The sequence below is a fragment of the Lytechinus pictus genome, chromosome 13 (assembly GCF_037042905.1).
Source record: "Lytechinus pictus isolate F3 Inbred chromosome 13, Lp3.0, whole genome shotgun sequence".
Classification (NCBI taxonomy): Eukaryota; Metazoa; Echinodermata; class Echinoidea; order Temnopleuroida; family Toxopneustidae; genus Lytechinus; species Lytechinus pictus.
This window is the reverse complement of record NC_087257.1, coordinates 20,282,020-20,299,269: the sequence shown is the minus strand read 5'-3', so window position 1 is coordinate 20,299,269 and position 17,250 is coordinate 20,282,020. Positions and strand designations below refer to the sequence as shown.

At 38.6% G+C, this 17,250-nt stretch overlaps 2 protein-coding genes across 2 annotated transcripts; both read right to left on the bottom strand.

Moving 5' to 3' along the window:
- Positions 1-129: 129 nt before the first annotated feature.
- LOC129274629 (echinoidin-like) lies at positions 130-7,409 on the bottom strand. The gene is made up of 3 exons (XM_054911406.2): positions 6,975-7,409; positions 5,079-5,253; positions 130-4,743 (listed from the first exon to the last, which is right to left on the bottom strand). The coding sequence occupies exons 1-3, from the start codon at positions 7,109-7,111 to the stop codon at positions 4,510-4,512; spliced, it is 546 nt and encodes a 181-aa protein (XP_054767381.2). The 5' UTR covers positions 7,112-7,409; the 3' UTR covers positions 130-4,509.
- Positions 7,410-10,290: 2,881 nt separating this feature from the next.
- On the bottom strand, positions 10,291-17,250 carry LOC129275127 (echinoidin-like). Its single transcript, XM_054911913.2, has 3 exons — positions 16,824-17,250; positions 11,915-12,089; positions 10,291-10,941 (listed from the first exon to the last, which is right to left on the bottom strand). Exons 1-3 carry the CDS (start codon positions 16,958-16,960, stop codon positions 10,702-10,704), a joined length of 552 nt encoding a protein of 183 aa, XP_054767888.2. The 5' UTR covers positions 16,961-17,250; the 3' UTR covers positions 10,291-10,701.

Below are 17,250 nucleotides of genomic sequence, written 5' to 3'. Positions count from 1 at the left end.
AGTAGGATAACAATTTTTATGCAGATTCTCAAATTCATATGTTAATAACAATGGTGTAAACGTTATAATTATCATTGTTTCTAATTCGCCCAAATACAATAAAATAAGGTGGACATGGTGAAATACTCATTTTAAATTGTTCAATCTTTGGGATAGAAACTTTATTTATAACTTGAACATTTACACGATATGAATGGCCCCTCTCACTTTGAGAGCGAGGCAATTTTGTGATTGATTAATTGATTGATGAATAATTTACTTCATTTCAAATATTCAAAAACAAATTTACTAAATGAACAATATAATGAAATAAAATGGCAACCTCTAGTAGAGCGTAGTTATTTTAATGGAGGTTCTCTTGTATAAATGAAGAAGTGATATATTGATACAAATTCGGAATATTTATAATATACAAATCATATCGGTTCATGGAATATTAATTATGACTGTCATGACTTATATTATAATCTCTGAAATTAAGATAAGGCTGGATAATAACGAGGTATGACAAGGCAAAACAATTAGGACAATATGGGACAAAACGTTACAAGAACCTTGCAAGAACAAGATAATTATAATAAATTAAACCGAAGGACAGGACATACCCCCCCCCCAAAAAAAAAAAAAATACAAGAAAAGGGAGAGGGGGGGGGGGGGCAACCGGGAATGGCCAGAGAAGTAAACCAAAAGGAGACGGAAGAAAATGAGAAATAGAGGGGGAGGGGGTGGTGTAAGAGGTAGAGAGAAAACTTTGGCAAGGGAAACGCCAGCACCGCTCCAGCCCGTATCGTTAAGTATTCTTTGCCAACCTGTTTAGTGCCATATTTTAGGAACTTAAACTTAGCGAATGGATAGTGAAAATTGTACAGACAACATAAATAAGTAGGCCTACGATTTGCATTTTATCATGAGGGAAACAAAATTCGCTCCAGGTGTTTACTTAAGTTTACTGAATATGTTTGCCTGCCACTGTACAGTGCGTATCAAAAAAAGTTTACACTTTGAAAAAACCCTGGGAATTAAAAAATATACAACATGTGTGTAATTTTTTCACATATAATCATGGGTTGGGTCTGATCTATCCATTGGAAGTAAAAGTTTTGACAGAATGTTACACTTGAGTGAGCACTGTCCATTTTTGTAAAGCTTGCGGAAATCTGCTTGCGCAGAAATGCTCGTTTTCACGCTGTATCAAGGGGAACTGGGGAAAGGGCGAAATCAAACTTACCCTGCGAAACATTTCTCATACATTTCCCTTGCACTTTTAGTCTATTGAAATAAAACAGATATTTTCAAGCATTTTGTAACAATTTTGCCACCCAAATTGAAATTTTAACACTTAGTAAGCACAACATTTACCCTTTTTGTGCCAGCTGGATGTGAGGACATAACTGAATCTGAACAAAAGTTTACATGTATATCAGACATCTCCAGCATTTTTTCACTAAGTTTTTATCATTTAAAGTGGGTTTACATTTCATTTCTCATTTAATACTTGTTTCTCCACACTTTTCCCAAGCTTGACAATGATTATCAAAATGAAAATCAAGCCTAAGCCATTTCATGTAAATCACAGCTCAGTGTAAAGAAAATATCGTCATGATGGCCTCGGTGTGTGGGGGAGTGGGGTGGGACGCAATGCACTCTTTGAAGTGTTTTGAGCAAAGAGACAAGTTTAAAAAAAGGTAAAAAATATCTTCAAATCAATTTTACTAGCTAAATCCCACGTGTTCTTCATGATTAAGGTCTACTTTTATTTGCATAATTATTTCAAAGTTCTGCGAAAATGATTTTCACTAACTTTTCAAAAGTAAGTGGTGCTCACTCAAGCGGAAATATTTTTCGACAGTTATTTATATTGCTTAAATGGATCTGTACCAATGTTAAAATGTGGAAAATCTTCAGGATATTACAAATATATAATTTTACAGGATTTTTTCTAAGTGTAAACTTTTTTTTGATACGCACTGTATAATGCTGAAGCTCAGACCGGACTAATACGTAAGAGAGTGTGTCCCACACGACACTTTTATATATGATGTGAGTGACAATTGCTGAATTATATTGCACATGTATATAATTTTATAATCGCAAACTAGCTTTTGTTTTATACATTTGGCCTAAACAATCATTACAAGGAAATGAATTAAAACAATTTTTAATACATTATCTCATCTTGAAAAGTTCCGTATTTGTTGTCTAGTTTACGTAGTTTGTACATATATTATTATTGTTCACATTCATTCGTTTTATAAGCATTTACATATTGAAAGATTCATTTTTCTGTAATTATGGTCTAGCAGATCTGCCTTCAACTTGATGCCCGTCAAGATACAGGGATGTCTGCAGTCTGTGCACAATCAGTCATGTGGAGTATAGCTCGACGGACAGTTCTCGTCCTGATTGCACATACAAAACTTGGATGGAGAGGTTTAAGTAATGGAAAAATATTCCTACCTTTGTGATTATTGGACCATATCACATAATTTGTCATCCAGTTGTATAAAAGTAAAGCCATTAACATTTGTTTTGGGATACACTGTAGTGCAGTAATATGACTGAAATTGAAATCGACGCTTCCATTATAACAAAAAGGGGTGTTTTGCCCTGTGTAAACAATACTGATTATGGACGGGACGATCCAGTGCATGGAGTGTCACTGTCACAGTACAGACAGACATTCTTTCACACGCACCGTAACTTCGTAAGTGCTCCCGGCCCAGACTAGACGGGTACTCAATACCCCTATTTGCCGTTGGTACAGTCTCCTGACCGTTCAGCTGCACAGGCCACGGCACAAGAACAAAATTAATACCTGTGAATACTTCCAAATAAACGAAGTGCACGTTATTTAAATGCGATATTATTTCATACTGCTCGTTCTACAGATGTTACTTTTCATAAAAAGTGGCGTTTGTTTACCATTAAAATGACAGTTATTTCCAGGCCACTGCACTAGTTGCGCACACGCTATAGGTTTTGTGTGTAGTAATCGCGTGTTCGCGACAGCGGTTTCTTCCCGTTTTGGCTAATGTTCTAAGGGAACATCTGATTCGACGTGAAAAATGACAGGATGAACTTTTATCCAATCCAAATGACCCTTATATCAGAAAAAAATGAAGTAAGACTCTTTATTTTGGCGGTGGTAACAAAGGTTCGTCTGCTACCGTTTTCAAGTACTGCGATAAAAAATTCCTAAAAAGTGAGAAAAACAAGCGAATTTTACACATATCGCGCACAAAAAGGGGAAATAGAGCAAAATGTTATTATGGGGATGAGAAAATGTTGGGGATTTTAGATCTGGTGGTGCCCCCCGGGGGGGGAGGGTACTCGACCAAAAAAGTGGTAGGGTGTGCCACGGGCGATACCAAAAACGGGGGCCTTGGAGCGGGCTTATTGTAAAAAGGAGGGTCCTCGGAACGGGCTTCGGAACTACAAATGTTTGTGAAAACGGGGGTCCTTGGAACGGATCGCCAGCGTGTGAGTGCGTATGCATCCCTACGGAACGGGCAAGCGTGCATGATGCAGCTAGCCCGGCGGCAAGGCCCCGGGTACGCTCGCGCAGGGGCGATGGTCGGACAGCGCTCTGCGGCTGCTTTTCACCAAAATTGCAGCTCATTGTAGCAGATCAATGCGACTGGAACGGCGTAACGAAAAATATGCGAAGCTTTGGAGCGGATATCTTTCTTCTTTTTCTCGATAAGAAGAAAATGCTATGCTTTGGAGCGGCTTTCTTTGTTCTTTTTCTCAATAAGACAAAAATGCTATGCCTTGGAACTGAAATTTGAGTGTAAAAATGGGGGTCCCCTCCGCGGCACATACCCACTATGCATTATATACCCCCCCCCCCTCCCGGGGGTGGTGCCAAAGCGATTTTCATACATAATATTATGTTATTGCAATAGTAAGCGACTAATTCACGATTTGTCCCATAGGCGTAACGTTATGATAATTGTGAGTTTGGGCGGCGCTGACGGGTGATCGCTTAACTGAACCATGAAATTCATATGAATACGACGTTCAGGGATGACTCTTCGAATTGATTTTAAAAAAGTATAAAAATCAACAAAAAATGACATCTTTCCGATCTGAATTTTGTGTTATAAATGACCAGATATAATAGGCCTATGTTGAAATAGTCTGAAATCAGTTTTTAATCTGAAAATCCCTTGACATTGGACGTGTGGAACGGGAGGTAGGGGGGGGGGTAATGCCCGACGATTTCTAGAATTTTGATATGATGACCACTATTGCATATCACTTCTAATGTCTAAAAATTACCTTTCAATTCTTATTGAGCACCTCGGAAATAGCCAATAGATGGCGCTATTGTAGATGCAAAATTTCTGGTGATATATAAATGCAATGTCACAACAACAACAAAAAAATCTGGGTTTCCATCCACTAAATAGAAATCGCATACCGTACTCGATCTGAAAAAAAAGAAAACTGGTCAAATAAATTGACGCTACGTAATTTTATCGTTGTTATTTCCTATTTCGCTGCTGGCTACCATTTCGGAATTTTACAAATATATGCTTCCACTCTATCGTAGTCGCAGGCCACATCATGCCAATGATATTCATCCTCTTGTCTGAATACAATACAATCCTGTTCTTGGTAGTTGTTGGGCTGCCCAGGGGTCCAGGGGGTATACTCCACTTCGGTCCCGTCGATCCATTCAAACGAGTCCTCCGTACCTCGGTCATGTAAACCGATCCACACCCAGTTTGATACACCAATCTGGCGAAAATAAGAAATCAACGATACTTACGCGTTTATTAAGTCAGGCCATGCAATTCTAAGAAATACAGGGCTTCCGGTGCATAAGGCGGTATGTGTCCCACAGTACCTGGCCATCTATGATTATTGTATTACTGGGGGTGCTGAGAATCAGTTGTCACCGCACCCCTAGTAAAAATAGATGATCTTCAATGACCAGGTCTCCCAGGTCCCTGTGTGTTCTCTATTCTCAGATACGTGTCCCTCCCTCCCCCACTGGACCGACGCCCGTATTTGGCTAGGGGGCGGGTTCGATATTGCTGCCAATGGATTTAAGAATGGAGACCATCTCTTACCCGCTTGACTCTGATAGACTCGTACATTGTGGTTAAGAAGGAGAATTCTTCCTGGGAATGAACCGAGACGAGATGTCCCTGAAACAGACCATCAGTACTCCCGTCAGAGCACGGGACTGTGAAATCACGACAGCGGTTCTCCGCTTCGAACCAACTTACATTCATCGAGAAGAACCTGAAATGAAAGGTCAAACCTAATTATTAAGTGTAGACGTGCAATAATTGGGAGTTTCGTTCAGCGGCGTACCGGGCTTTCAGCGACGTGGGCCTAAAACTGAATTCAATTTGAAACTGACAATGAGAATTATTCAGTGTTCAAATGGGTGGAAACGCAGGGCCCTATAAAAGGAAGGTGCGGGGGTTTTAATTGTTCGGAAAAAACGTCGCCTTTTACATGTTTTAGATGGACTCGGTCCAATCCGGGAATCAAAAATAGCTGATACACGTTATGTCGAGGCGCCTCCGGGGCCGGCCTAAGTCCACTTTCACGTGTATCTTAATTGGGCCATATATTTTCACAACACTATTCTTGATCATCCTCACACGGCCCCGAACACCCTTGTAGACATAATATATGTCGAAAGTGGACTAAGGACGCACCCAGCACGGAGACGACTTGACATTCGCGAAATACCCCTCTTTAAAAAAAAATAAAAAGGCAGCCTGACGCCTTCCCAGACTGAGAAATATAAAAAATTGTAAAAAAAAAATTGACCTAGACCCCGCGGACTATCGAGATGTCCCCACATTCTCGAGGCGACTTCAAATTTGCAGTGATCTGCGGCTCCAAAGCATAACAGGGGCCTAGGTCATAAAAATTCCATCTTTTTTCCAACATCTTCTTTACTTTCACTCCAACCAGACACGTTCCTGTTCCAATATACCACATTCATATACCTCGGTCACATTCTACGGCGCAGCAGTACGGCGAGTTAAAACAGCCGTTTTAAAGGGATGGTCCGGGCTTAAACTATTTGTATCTAAATAAATAGAGTAAAATTCACAAAAGACAATGCTGAAAAATCATCAAAATCGGATAACGAAGTGATTGAATTTTAAAGTTTATCAAAATTTTGTGAAAACAGTCATATGCACATTGTCATGAATATTTATTAGGTGGGCTTGATTATGCCACATCCCCACTTTTCCTTATTCTTATGTTATTGCATGAAATCATAATTCTTTAATTTTTTTATACATATGTGTAAACGATGTGTCTCCATTATGATGAAATGTGTTGTGGCAATTAATAACAAATGCACTTAATCAGTTGTCAATCCAATTGTTTTAGTTCTTTGTAGAATAATTTTGAATAAGTCTATTTTCATATAATAAAATACAAAAGAACAAGTGGGGATATGACATCATCAGCCCACCTAATAAATATTCATGAAGACATTCCTAGAACTGTTTCACCGAAATAATGCAAATCTTTGAAATTCAATAACTTCATTATCTGTTATCCATTTTTGATGAAATTTTCAGCATTTTGCTCTGTGAATTTTACTCTATTTATTTAGATATAAATATTTTCAGCCCGGACCATCCCCTTAACATTTTTTTACCAGTTACATAATAGTTGCTTGAATACAAATGAATAAAACGGCTGTTTTCGACTAGCGCCGTACGGCCGCCGTAGAGAAATTGTGACTTGATGTAAGCTCTTCCATCTCTGTCGTTTGTTCATTCTCGAGCATTATAGCCAAGTTTATCAAGGAGTGAAGTTGTTTTATGAGACATGTCTCTAGCTGTAAATAAAACGTCCTTTACCAACACACCATGCAAACTTTCAAGCTCACATAACCATAATCTCCTTTACATTTTTTGTGCGATTAACGGCATCTATAAAAAAAAAAAGAATATCATTATTTTAAAATGGACGATTTTGTGCCATACCTGTAGCAGTGTTGGCCGAAGCCTGTCCATAGGGGAGGGCAGCTACACCCTCCGGCCTGCGAGATAGGAATCACGGCCAACAACGAGACGTAGGCAACGATGACGACGAACGAGCGATCATTGACGAGGTAACCCATTGCTAATTAATGACACTCCAGTTAAGTCCCAACAAATCGCGGCTATAAGTTGTCTACTGGCATATACTGGTGATGGTTGATACAAATTGACGAGTCCAAGTAACTGTTTATCATATATGCATATAGGGGGGGGGGGTAATGATAAATTTTGCTTGTAAAGTTCCATAAACGATATAAAAAAGGATTGTTTACAAGCTCTAGTTACGGTTTACAACGGAAATATCTCTGCTGGAAACAGGCCATCGAGCTATCAAGATTTGCTACGCACATCCGTATCCTGCGCTCGTGTCACGAAAGCAACGGGTTATCATAGTCAACCAGGAAAATTACATGATTTTGAGCAAGAGTGCATGAAAAGGTTACATTTCAAGGGCACCAAAGAATGTGTTGAAAGTTAAGGAGACTTTTGAATTAGGAATTATGTATGTTAATTCTATAAAAAAAAATTAAGTGTGACCGCTCCAAATGACAATTATACAGAGTATTTCGAAAAAAATTAACCAAAGTTCAAAGAACAGCTATTTCAGAAATATAGTTTATTCTAACTTATTCAAATTCGAATTCAAAGTCTTATGATTTTTAAGTACAATATTATATACGTAACTCGGTGGTCTTAACTTGACACCTTGCTTGCATCAAGACTGTCACGGTGGAGGTGAAGGGAACAGAACCTACTTCTCCCAAGTTTTGGTATGTTAAATACGAAACCAACAAGATGGTTAATTTGTTGGTTTAATCATATTTTTCACAGCAATTTTTAGTGAAATGTTATCCTCTCTGCTGTTTTGCAAGTGACTGTGCTATTACATATACAGTACGTCCCAGAAAAAAAAGAAACTGGAATTCCCATGTCTTTTTAATTCAAAGGCAATGAATTATGATATTTCATTTACATATTTATATCATTCAATTATTCCTCTTTATTTTGATACCTAATATGAGATGAACACTTCACGCATTTTAATGAGCAAGGCGAGTTTGAAATTTTTATGTCAAAACCAGGTTGCGCAGAAAAATTGTACAAGATTGGTTCGTGATTCGACGACCGTGCATATTTGACGATTGGCTCATTAGAATTTCTTTTGTATTCTTTATCGATTCTCTTAATGATTCCTGAAATGATAGTGGATTCAGATTCACACGTAACTTTCTGCGCAAATCGTTTCTGATATGCCTAAATATTTATTGTTAGTAATCTGCCATGCGTGAACTATTTGCTAGGCTGTTGGTTACAAATGGGAGATGAGATTCCACTCTTGCCACGAATAACAAATGTATTGTAAAAACATCTCTAATAATTGTGATATCTTTCTTTGAAAAAGGGTTTCCTTTTTTGTGGGACGCACTGTATAGTTTGTGGTGTTTACCTGCAATCTCGGTTGAGCACATGCCTGATGACTTGCATGCGCATATTCAGCAAGAGATTGATATTCATCTTCAGATAAAGCAGTGCAAGATACGAATGCGTTTGGGCGAACTGCAATACGTCTTGCTTTTACTAACACAAACTCATCAGAGAGTTAAGACAACAGATTCTGAGATATTTATATCCTGAGCAGCTTTCAAATAGAGATAGTTCAGTTAGTCTCACTATAAAATAATGCAGAATTGTTGGATTCATTTATTAATTTAAAATAAAATCAGCACTTTTTATTATCATCAATATAAAAACAATACATAGAAAAATAAAACAAAAATACATTTATGAATGAAATAAACAGTACAAATTGCAGTTATCGAATCAACAAAATAACACATGATCCCTTTCTCTGCAAGTTCTGGTTTTTAGTGTAAGCCGCCTCCCCTTTCTATTCTAAGCTGTTATTGCATGTGCAAATTGATTTATACACAAGTCATAAAACGATGGGAAATATACACGAAGAGAAGTTATTGAATACATTAATCTAACAATCTATCATTATGCGTTCAGAAGAAATTTTGTAATGAATTACATTTCATTATTTCGTTTGAAAAATAATTCCCAAATTTTGAACCAGTAAAAGGGAAAGCCAACTTCTATAACTGTTTTTTTAAGAAATCATATATCTTAAAAGTATGATATATCATCATTCCATGTAAACATGAATTATGAATTTTGTGTTGAATTTGTCCTAAATAATACATTTTACCGTATTTTGCCTTAATTAATCATGCATTAAAAAGCTAAGAAAGAAACACCAGTTCGCAATTATCAGGTGAACCACAAGCTTTGCTTTATAGTGGGCCCCTCATTTGTTTACAAATGTTTTGCTTATTTTGAAATTTCAATAGTTTGGTATAATTTGATTTAACCCTTTACGTTATTATATACAACAATGTATTTGGATTTGTTTTGCTTCTGTTTTTATAAATGCTTACCTGGAATTAAAATTTGAACTATATATATTTCATAAATCTTAGAAGATTGGCTCACGGAACAAAAACCAGTATACCAGTTTTCCTTGAACATGTTGAAGACAATTGCTATTAGAAGTGACTTGAATTATCACATGGGTTGATTTTGTCTAAATTCGTAAGCGTACATGCACGATCGTTTTCTGTATGTTAGATCGCTTAATTTCAGGAATTGACACGCACGCACATCCATATATCCTGCACTATATATATATAGTGCACAAGCAGGTATTAATATGACATTTTCATTCATTCATTCATTTGACCCCGGATAAAAGAGCAATTGAGATAAAATGTCTTCCTCACGGGTCGTACCGGGGATCGAACCTCGGACTCTGTTGGTGTTGTCGGGCGTCTTAGATCACTCGAACAAAGTCATTCTTGACTTACAAACGGCTTTATAAAACTATGCAGAAAGTTGTATTCAATAGTCGTCACGTTCTTTACTTAACAAAACTATTTTGTAAGTAACCAACCCCTACTGGACAGAATACACTGTCCGACAGTGTGTTCACATTGTGGAACACAATGTGAAAACGCGTTCATGCTGTTAAAATCTGAGCATTTCAACAGTATATGGATCACAATTCACAATAGTCGACCATGTGAAGACGCTGTGAACAGGTGTGAAAAGTCCACAGTGTGAAAATGTCTTCACACTGTTGAATTTGTGAATTTGTGCAGTGTGAATGATATTTTCACCAAGTCCACTATGTGAACATAGTGATCACACTGCGTGACACTGTGTTCTTTTCACCACGGACAGACCATCAGTATCAAGTATATGATTTTACAAAATGATTTAAATTAAATAACACCTGCTCGCGGTTATCAAGTAACCAACATTCTACAAGCTTTGCTTATCAGTAAACCTCCTCATTTCTATACACATACTTTACTTCGTACAAATTTGGAAAGTATAATTTGAGTTTATTTTATTGCATTTATATACATGTATCATCTCTGATATTTAAAAAAAACTATTCTTATTGAGCGCCTCGAAACAGAACAAGAGAGGGTGCTATTGTAAATACAAAATTTCCGGTGATATATAAATGCAATGTTGCAAATGCAAAAAAAATCTGGTTTTGAACCCAGTGAATAAGAATCGCATACCTTACTGGATCTAAAAAAAAAGAATAGTCAGAAAAAATGACACTACGTAATTTAATCGTTATTTCTTATTTCGCTGCTGGCTACCATTTCGGAATTTTACAAATAAATGCTTCCACTCTAATATTGTCGTCGCAGGCTACATCATGATAGTAATATTCATCATCCTCTAGTCTGAACATAGAACAATCCTGTTCTTGGTAGTTGTTTGGCTGCCCAGGGGCCCACTTGGTAAAGTCCAGTTCGGTCCCGTCGATCCATTCATACGAGTCCTCCGTACCTCGGTCGTGTAGACCCATCCATACCCACACCGGTCTATCAGTCTGCGGGGTGGGGGGAGGACAACAATAGTACAATAATACATATTTGTTTATTAAGTCAGGATCAGGATTGTTACTGGGGGTGCTGAGAATTGTCACAGCACCCCTAGTAACAATAAACAATCCTTCATGGCCAGGTCCCTGTGTGTCCCCTATTCTCAGACATGTCTCCCGTTATCCACTGGACCGACGCGTCACGGCGCCCACAATGTGGTAGGGTATGGTTTCCACCGTGACCCTTAAGCCCCTTTTTACACCTTCAAGGATGCAACACGGATCATCATGAATATCAATCCGTGGTCATCCAGGGTGGAAAATCTATATTTTTCTTTTATTGCCGGAGTAAATACGGAATTAACTGGGCATTAACAAGGAAATGTGCGGAAAATTACGGTTTCTACATGGGTCTGCTTGGTAAGCTACCGGGAGTCAACACGGAATACACGGATTCTATTGGAACCTTACACGGACCTTCACGGTGGCTTACAGGCTCTACTGGGATATCTCTAGAGCATGGGCCAAGATTGAAGTTTCTTTCATTTTTGCAACGTCTGAAGCGTACACGTACATGCCCATGAACACGGACTATTGTTCACATACGCATACAATGGAAAATTTTCAACCCCGGATATATCCGGTGTTAACAAGGACCTCCCGGTTCTTACAAGGAGCTTCCCAGAGGCATTCGGTAGCTACACGGTTGTAAAAGGTGGCTACAGGGTGAACGCGGATGATTATGCGTCCGTGTACTCCTGGATGAAACACTGAACATGTTCATTTGTTCACCCGGATATGCCGGTAAAGGATGGCGCCGAATTAGTAGCCTTTGTGTACACGGTAATCCCGGACTGTCCACGGATGACCCCGGATTAACAATCCGGGATGATCCGTGTTTGATCTGCGAAGTTTTAAAAGGGGCTAAAGGGACAGATTCGATATTGCTGCCAATGCATTTAAGAATGGAGTTCACTCTTACCCGTTTGACTCTGAGTGACTCGTACATCGTGCTTAAGAAGGAGAATTCTTCCTGGGAATGAACCGAGATGAGATGTCCCTGAAACAGACCATCAGTACTCCCGTCAGAGCACGGGACTGTGAAATCACGACAGCGGTTCTCCGCTTCGAACCAACTTATATTCATCGAGAAGAACCTGAAATGAAACGTCAAACAATTATGCAATAATTTGTTTAGCGGCGCAGGCCGCGACTGTCCCGACCTTTCGTTGGAGAACGCGAACGCTTATTTGCGACGGTAGGTGATTTTGGAAGAGACTTTTGGGCCCGTCGTCATGGTCGTAAAACTCTGTCCTGCAATGCAAATTGTGTGACATGATATTTTTTTTCGTTTCGCATCTGGAACGGAAACATTCAATTTGCGTTTCGTGTGCGAAATTCTGGTTGCTACTATGGTAACAGCGATTTAGGACGACTTTCCAAAGCCACATTTGGTTCCTCCCAGAGCTCTAGAGGCCGCCCGGGGGCCACTTCCATTGAAGAGTGGATACCAGGCGCGACCACGCGTAAAAAGGGAAAGAGAGGGCAAGTACGTTACGTATATGCCTATGTAACGTTATAAGGGTGTAAAAAACGATGTTTAAAATACTGAAAAAGGAGGATATGTTTTCAATACTTGTAGGGTTTCACTTGTTAAGAGATGCATTTTCATAATCTGGAAAATCCTTTCTTCTCTTGTTTAGGGTGCTTTTCGAAACCGCATGGTCGTGCCTGGTATCCACTCATCAATGGAAGTGGTCCCCCGGGAATTCGAATCTAATCCCCATTTCTGGGGAAAGTAAAGCATAATGCCCATTATGTGCTAGATGCATATTGTTTGTGTAGGAGTAAACAGAAGAAAAAAACCCGCACGTATACATGATGTGTGCATAATCAACGCATGCGAAATGGTTTCGGCTGGAGAGGTGATTTGACCCATGGAATCAAATGCCAGAGATCCACCAATAATCCACATTAAATGCAATATCGATTCGATGCACTGTAATGATCTATATCTAAGCCTTAAATCAGTAACCTTTTCCTCACTCCATATGTACTCGATTTGTTTGAAAAACCACTTTCTTATCCATGTCATAATGTATTTTAATTAGGTCCTGCATTTCGAATATCTCCAGCCACCAGTCGTAATGTACATGCATGTATGGTGCGGGTGTCGCGGGAAAAAAATTTTGCACACGAAAAGCAGATCTGTAGGGCCTGTAACCCCCCTGTTATTCTTAAACACTTATCAAATTGCCATTAATAACAAGAAAAAAATGTTACACAGGCTAGGGCGAGCCTAGGCTAGCGCATTAACTGGCAACGGGATAAATGTCATGAACTCGCCTCATAAGCCTACGATCACCCTCTGCATGCTCTGAGAGAATTATGCGTACGTGAACGCACGTCGTAACGATAGATCAGCCCCTTTCAACAGGGGCGGCGCGGCGGAACCAGGGGCAGGGGGCACTTGCCCCTCCCCCGAAATTCTCCGTAAGAAAAAATGCCTTTTTTATATGGAAAATGTCCTTTTTAAAATGAAATGTGCCCTTTTCGAAATGAAATACCCCTTTTGAAGTACAATATAATACAGTAATTAGGCGTCATAATTAACCAAAAAGTGAGTTTTTCCACTTCAGATTTGAAAAAAAAAACACATCCAAACCACTCGCTCGCTGTGCTCCCTCGCGGAGAAATAAAGCCTAAAATATATATCCTATTATAATCAGAAATCACTTCAAATTGGCTTTGCTCAACTTAAATTACTACAAAACACACGACTTCACGCCGATAATTTCGTGGTGATATTATTCGTTTGCACCAAAATTCCAAATTCGACATATAAGTGCTCTTTTTGGCTTTGCCCCCCCCCCAATAAACACATGTTTCGCCGTCCCTGCCTTCCCATCCTCATATCAATTAAACAACAACGGTGTTTCTATCCCATCCAACACGGTTTCCCTTCATGCATTTTCCAGGATTCGCCACATATTATTCCATTTATCGGATTAACGAACCTTGGGAATAACGAGCCTTACTTCATTTTAGGTTTAACGAAATTTTGGAATAATGAACCTTATTTCGTTTTCGGACTTACGAACCTTTGGAATAACGAACCCTATTTTGTTTTCGGATTGGCGAACCTCCGGAATATTGAATCTTCGGAGTAACGCCACAAATGTTCGAATTAACGAACCCCTTTTTTGTTTTTGGATTAACGAACGGCAACATATAGGCAATTTTAATACGTGTTTCGGAATTACGAACATTCGTAATAAAGAACCTTTGGAATAACGAACCATCGGAATTACGAAGTGTAACCAAAGTTGTACAGTCAAGGACAGTTCATCGCAGCCAATCAAGGAGTGAGCTTGTTTTGTAAGTCTAGCTGTAAACGTCCTTTTCTCGACACAACAAAAAAAGCTTTTTACCTAGTAGCACCTTCATGCAAACTCCCAAAGCTCAAAAATCATAATCTCATTTACATTTTTTGTGCGATTTATGGCATCTATCAAAAAAGAATATCACTTAATTGATGATTTTGTTGCCATACCTGTAGCAGTGTTGTAGTGCCTTGATGCTCGGCCTTGGCCTTAAGGCGCCTTAAGGCCTACTTTTTCAAAGCCTTGGCCTTGAACATTCAAGCCTTGGCCTTGAGAGGGCCTTGGCCTTGGCCTTGAGGATTTTGAGCCTTGAAATTTCAAGGCATTTTCAAGGCATTTTCAAGGCTTTTTCAAGGCATTTTGTTTTTTGTACTTTCATTTGTTTTTAAATAATTAAGTAATTATAAATGTTACTATGTTATTAGTAATTGTTCTGTATATTCAATGGCACTACTTCCAGTCAGCAGTAGTAAGTGTACTAGCAGTGCCATAAATTGTGATTATCACCATCATCAAGAATTATCATCATATTCATGTATGTGACAAAGAAAACAGTAATGATGAAAAATAGCATTATTTATTGGTAACGTGTTGTAATCATGACTAATGATGATAATGATGGTAATAATCATTATGATAAAGATTACAGTGATTTGATGACAGGAATAATTCTGACAGATCTGACAGCTAATTTTGACAACAATTTTTCATAAAGAATAATAACAAGGACTTTCATTGTATTATTTCCTTTGGCCAAGAAGAATGTTTTAAGTATTAATGATATTCTGAAAAGATTTGGTAAACTTGAACACAATCTTCAAATTTATCATATCCAAATGGGTTATGTCAATGGCATGATGAACCAAAAGTTTTGAGGGGCCAAGCATGGCATATATATAGAGCAAAATTTCTGCCAAAAAAAGTTGAAAGCAATTGAAGAGAGCGAGCAAAATTCTTCACCCTCTTACTATAAGAAAAGCTAATTTTTGTGATAGATTGTGACAATATGTTAAGAAAATAATATCACATTTACTCCTTCAATCCATATTTTATTGTTCGAAATAGACACCAGAAATGAAATACTCCTAAAATTTGTTTTGCCCAATTGATCGTGGGCCCGGCAGCCGCTGTGCAGCGCCAGATCGACAAGGCTCTATCCCTTTAATTATTGAACGCCAAACAGGGTAGCAGCAACTTCCATCTTTAAACGTCTTTTGGTCTGACGCGGCCGGGGTTTGAACCCCCGACCTCTTTTTTAAATTTTTTTTATAGTAAATTAGGTTCGAAAATCGCCAAATTTTGGATCGCGCTTGCATCATTTATTGTTTAGTACAGTATTAATCCTATTCATGGTTACAAAAATGTTTAGAATTTTCAGGTTAGAATATCACAAATATTTGGTTCGCGTTCTGCACTTGCATCAATTATTGTTAGGTACATGTAAGGTACTCAATATCATATGTTCCTGTTTACAAAAAAATGTTTAGAATGTCAAATTTTCAGGTTGGAATATCACAAATTTTTGAGCTCGCGCTCTGCGCTCGCATTATTTGATCGGTGAGTTATGTATCATATTTATGAGTCACTAAACATGCTAAATGCAGGCCTTAACAGCTTACTTTGCAGACCTGTCAGTATATTAAAAATTTCAGCTCGCGCTTAATTCTTAGTTAGATGCACATCTTTTTCACGAGTACAAAAACAGCCCGGAATATTTAATTCTTATGTCACAATGTCAAAAAGTTTTTGCTTATGATTCGCGCTGGCAACATCTCGCAATGATGTCCTTTTAAAAGTGATTAGCCCTGTAATTGACCAAACATCAAGTTTTTCAACTTCAAAATTGATTTTTTTTAAACCACTAAATCAAAATATCTGTCTTATCAATGAGAAATCACTAAAAAGGCTTTGGTCAACTCAATTTCCACAAAATACACAACTACTTCACGTAGTTGATAATCTCATTTTGAAAACATCTGTTTGCACTAAATGCCAATTTTGACATATAAGTACCCTTTTTGGTTTAGACCCCCCCCCCCCAAATAAAATACGTTCTGCCGCCCCTGTCCCAGGGAGTGGAGAATGACATACGTTGAGAACGGGCACGCCAGGATCAGAAGACCGTGGTAATAATAATTATTGCAATGTAAATCACATAAAAAATAATAAATTATAATAATAATTTAATAATAACATAATAATAATAATTATATGTACAAAGGTAACTATATTATTATTTTAAAATTATGTCTAAATCTACCATGAAATTATTTTTGTTTTTCATGTACAAAAGTCAAAATTTTTGCTCGCTCAGTTCGCTCGCTCTCACCTATTAAAGTTTGAAATGCCTTGGCCTTGGCCTTGGCCTTGAGGTTTTCAGGCCTTGGCCTTGGCCTTGGGTTTCCATGCCTTGGCCTCAGCCTTGGGTATTGAAGCCTTGGCCTTGGGAATTAAAGCCTTGGCCTTGGCCTTGGCCTTGGAGGTTTATGCCTTGACTACAACACTGACCTGTAGCAGTGTTCACCAAAGCCTGTCCATAGGGGAGGGCAGCTACACCCTCCGGCCTGTGAGCTAGGAATCACGGCCAACAACGAGAAGAAGGCGACGACGACGACGAACGAGCGATCATTGACGAGATAACCCATTGCTAATTAATGACATTCCAGTCAAGTCCCAACAATTAAATCGCGACTATAAGTTGTCCACTGGCATATACTGGTGATGAGTCCAAGCAACTGGTTGTTATATATACATACTGTATATGGGGGGGGGGTAATGGTACATAATGCTTCTGTGTTTTTACGTCTTCCTCGTGTAGTTCCATAAACGATATAAACAAGAATCTCTTGTTCCTGTTTACGCCTGAATATCTCCGCTGCAAAGATATGCTACGCACGTCCGTATCCTGCGCTCTGCCACGAAAGCATCGGGTTAT

What these genes read in the sequence shown, in the direction of transcription:
- LOC129274629 (XM_054911406.2), bottom strand. Translation starts at nt 7,111, where the DNA reads ATGGGTTACCTCGTCAATGATCGCTCGTTCGTCGTCATCGTTGCCTAC. An exon ending in TTCGGCCAACACTGCTACAG is followed by an intron (nt 5,254 to 6,974) that starts GTATGGCACAAA and finishes CTTTCATTTCAG; the next exon opens with GTTCTTCTCGATGAATGTAA. An exon ending in AGTCTATCAGAGTCAAGCGG is followed by an intron (nt 4,744 to 5,078) that starts GTAAGAGATGGT and finishes TATTTTCGCCAG; the next exon opens with ATTGGTGTATCAAACTGGGT.
- LOC129275127 (XM_054911913.2), bottom strand. Translation starts at nt 16,960, where the DNA reads ATGGGTTATCTCGTCAATGATCGCTCGTTCGTCGTCGTCGTCGCCTTC. An exon ending in TTTGGTGAACACTGCTACAG is followed by an intron (nt 12,090 to 16,823) that starts GTCAGTGTTGTA and finishes GTTTCATTTCAG; the next exon opens with GTTCTTCTCGATGAATATAA. An exon ending in AGTCACTCAGAGTCAAACGG is followed by an intron (nt 10,942 to 11,914) that starts GTAAGAGTGAAC and finishes CCCACCCCGCAG; the next exon opens with ACTGATAGACCGGTGTGGGT.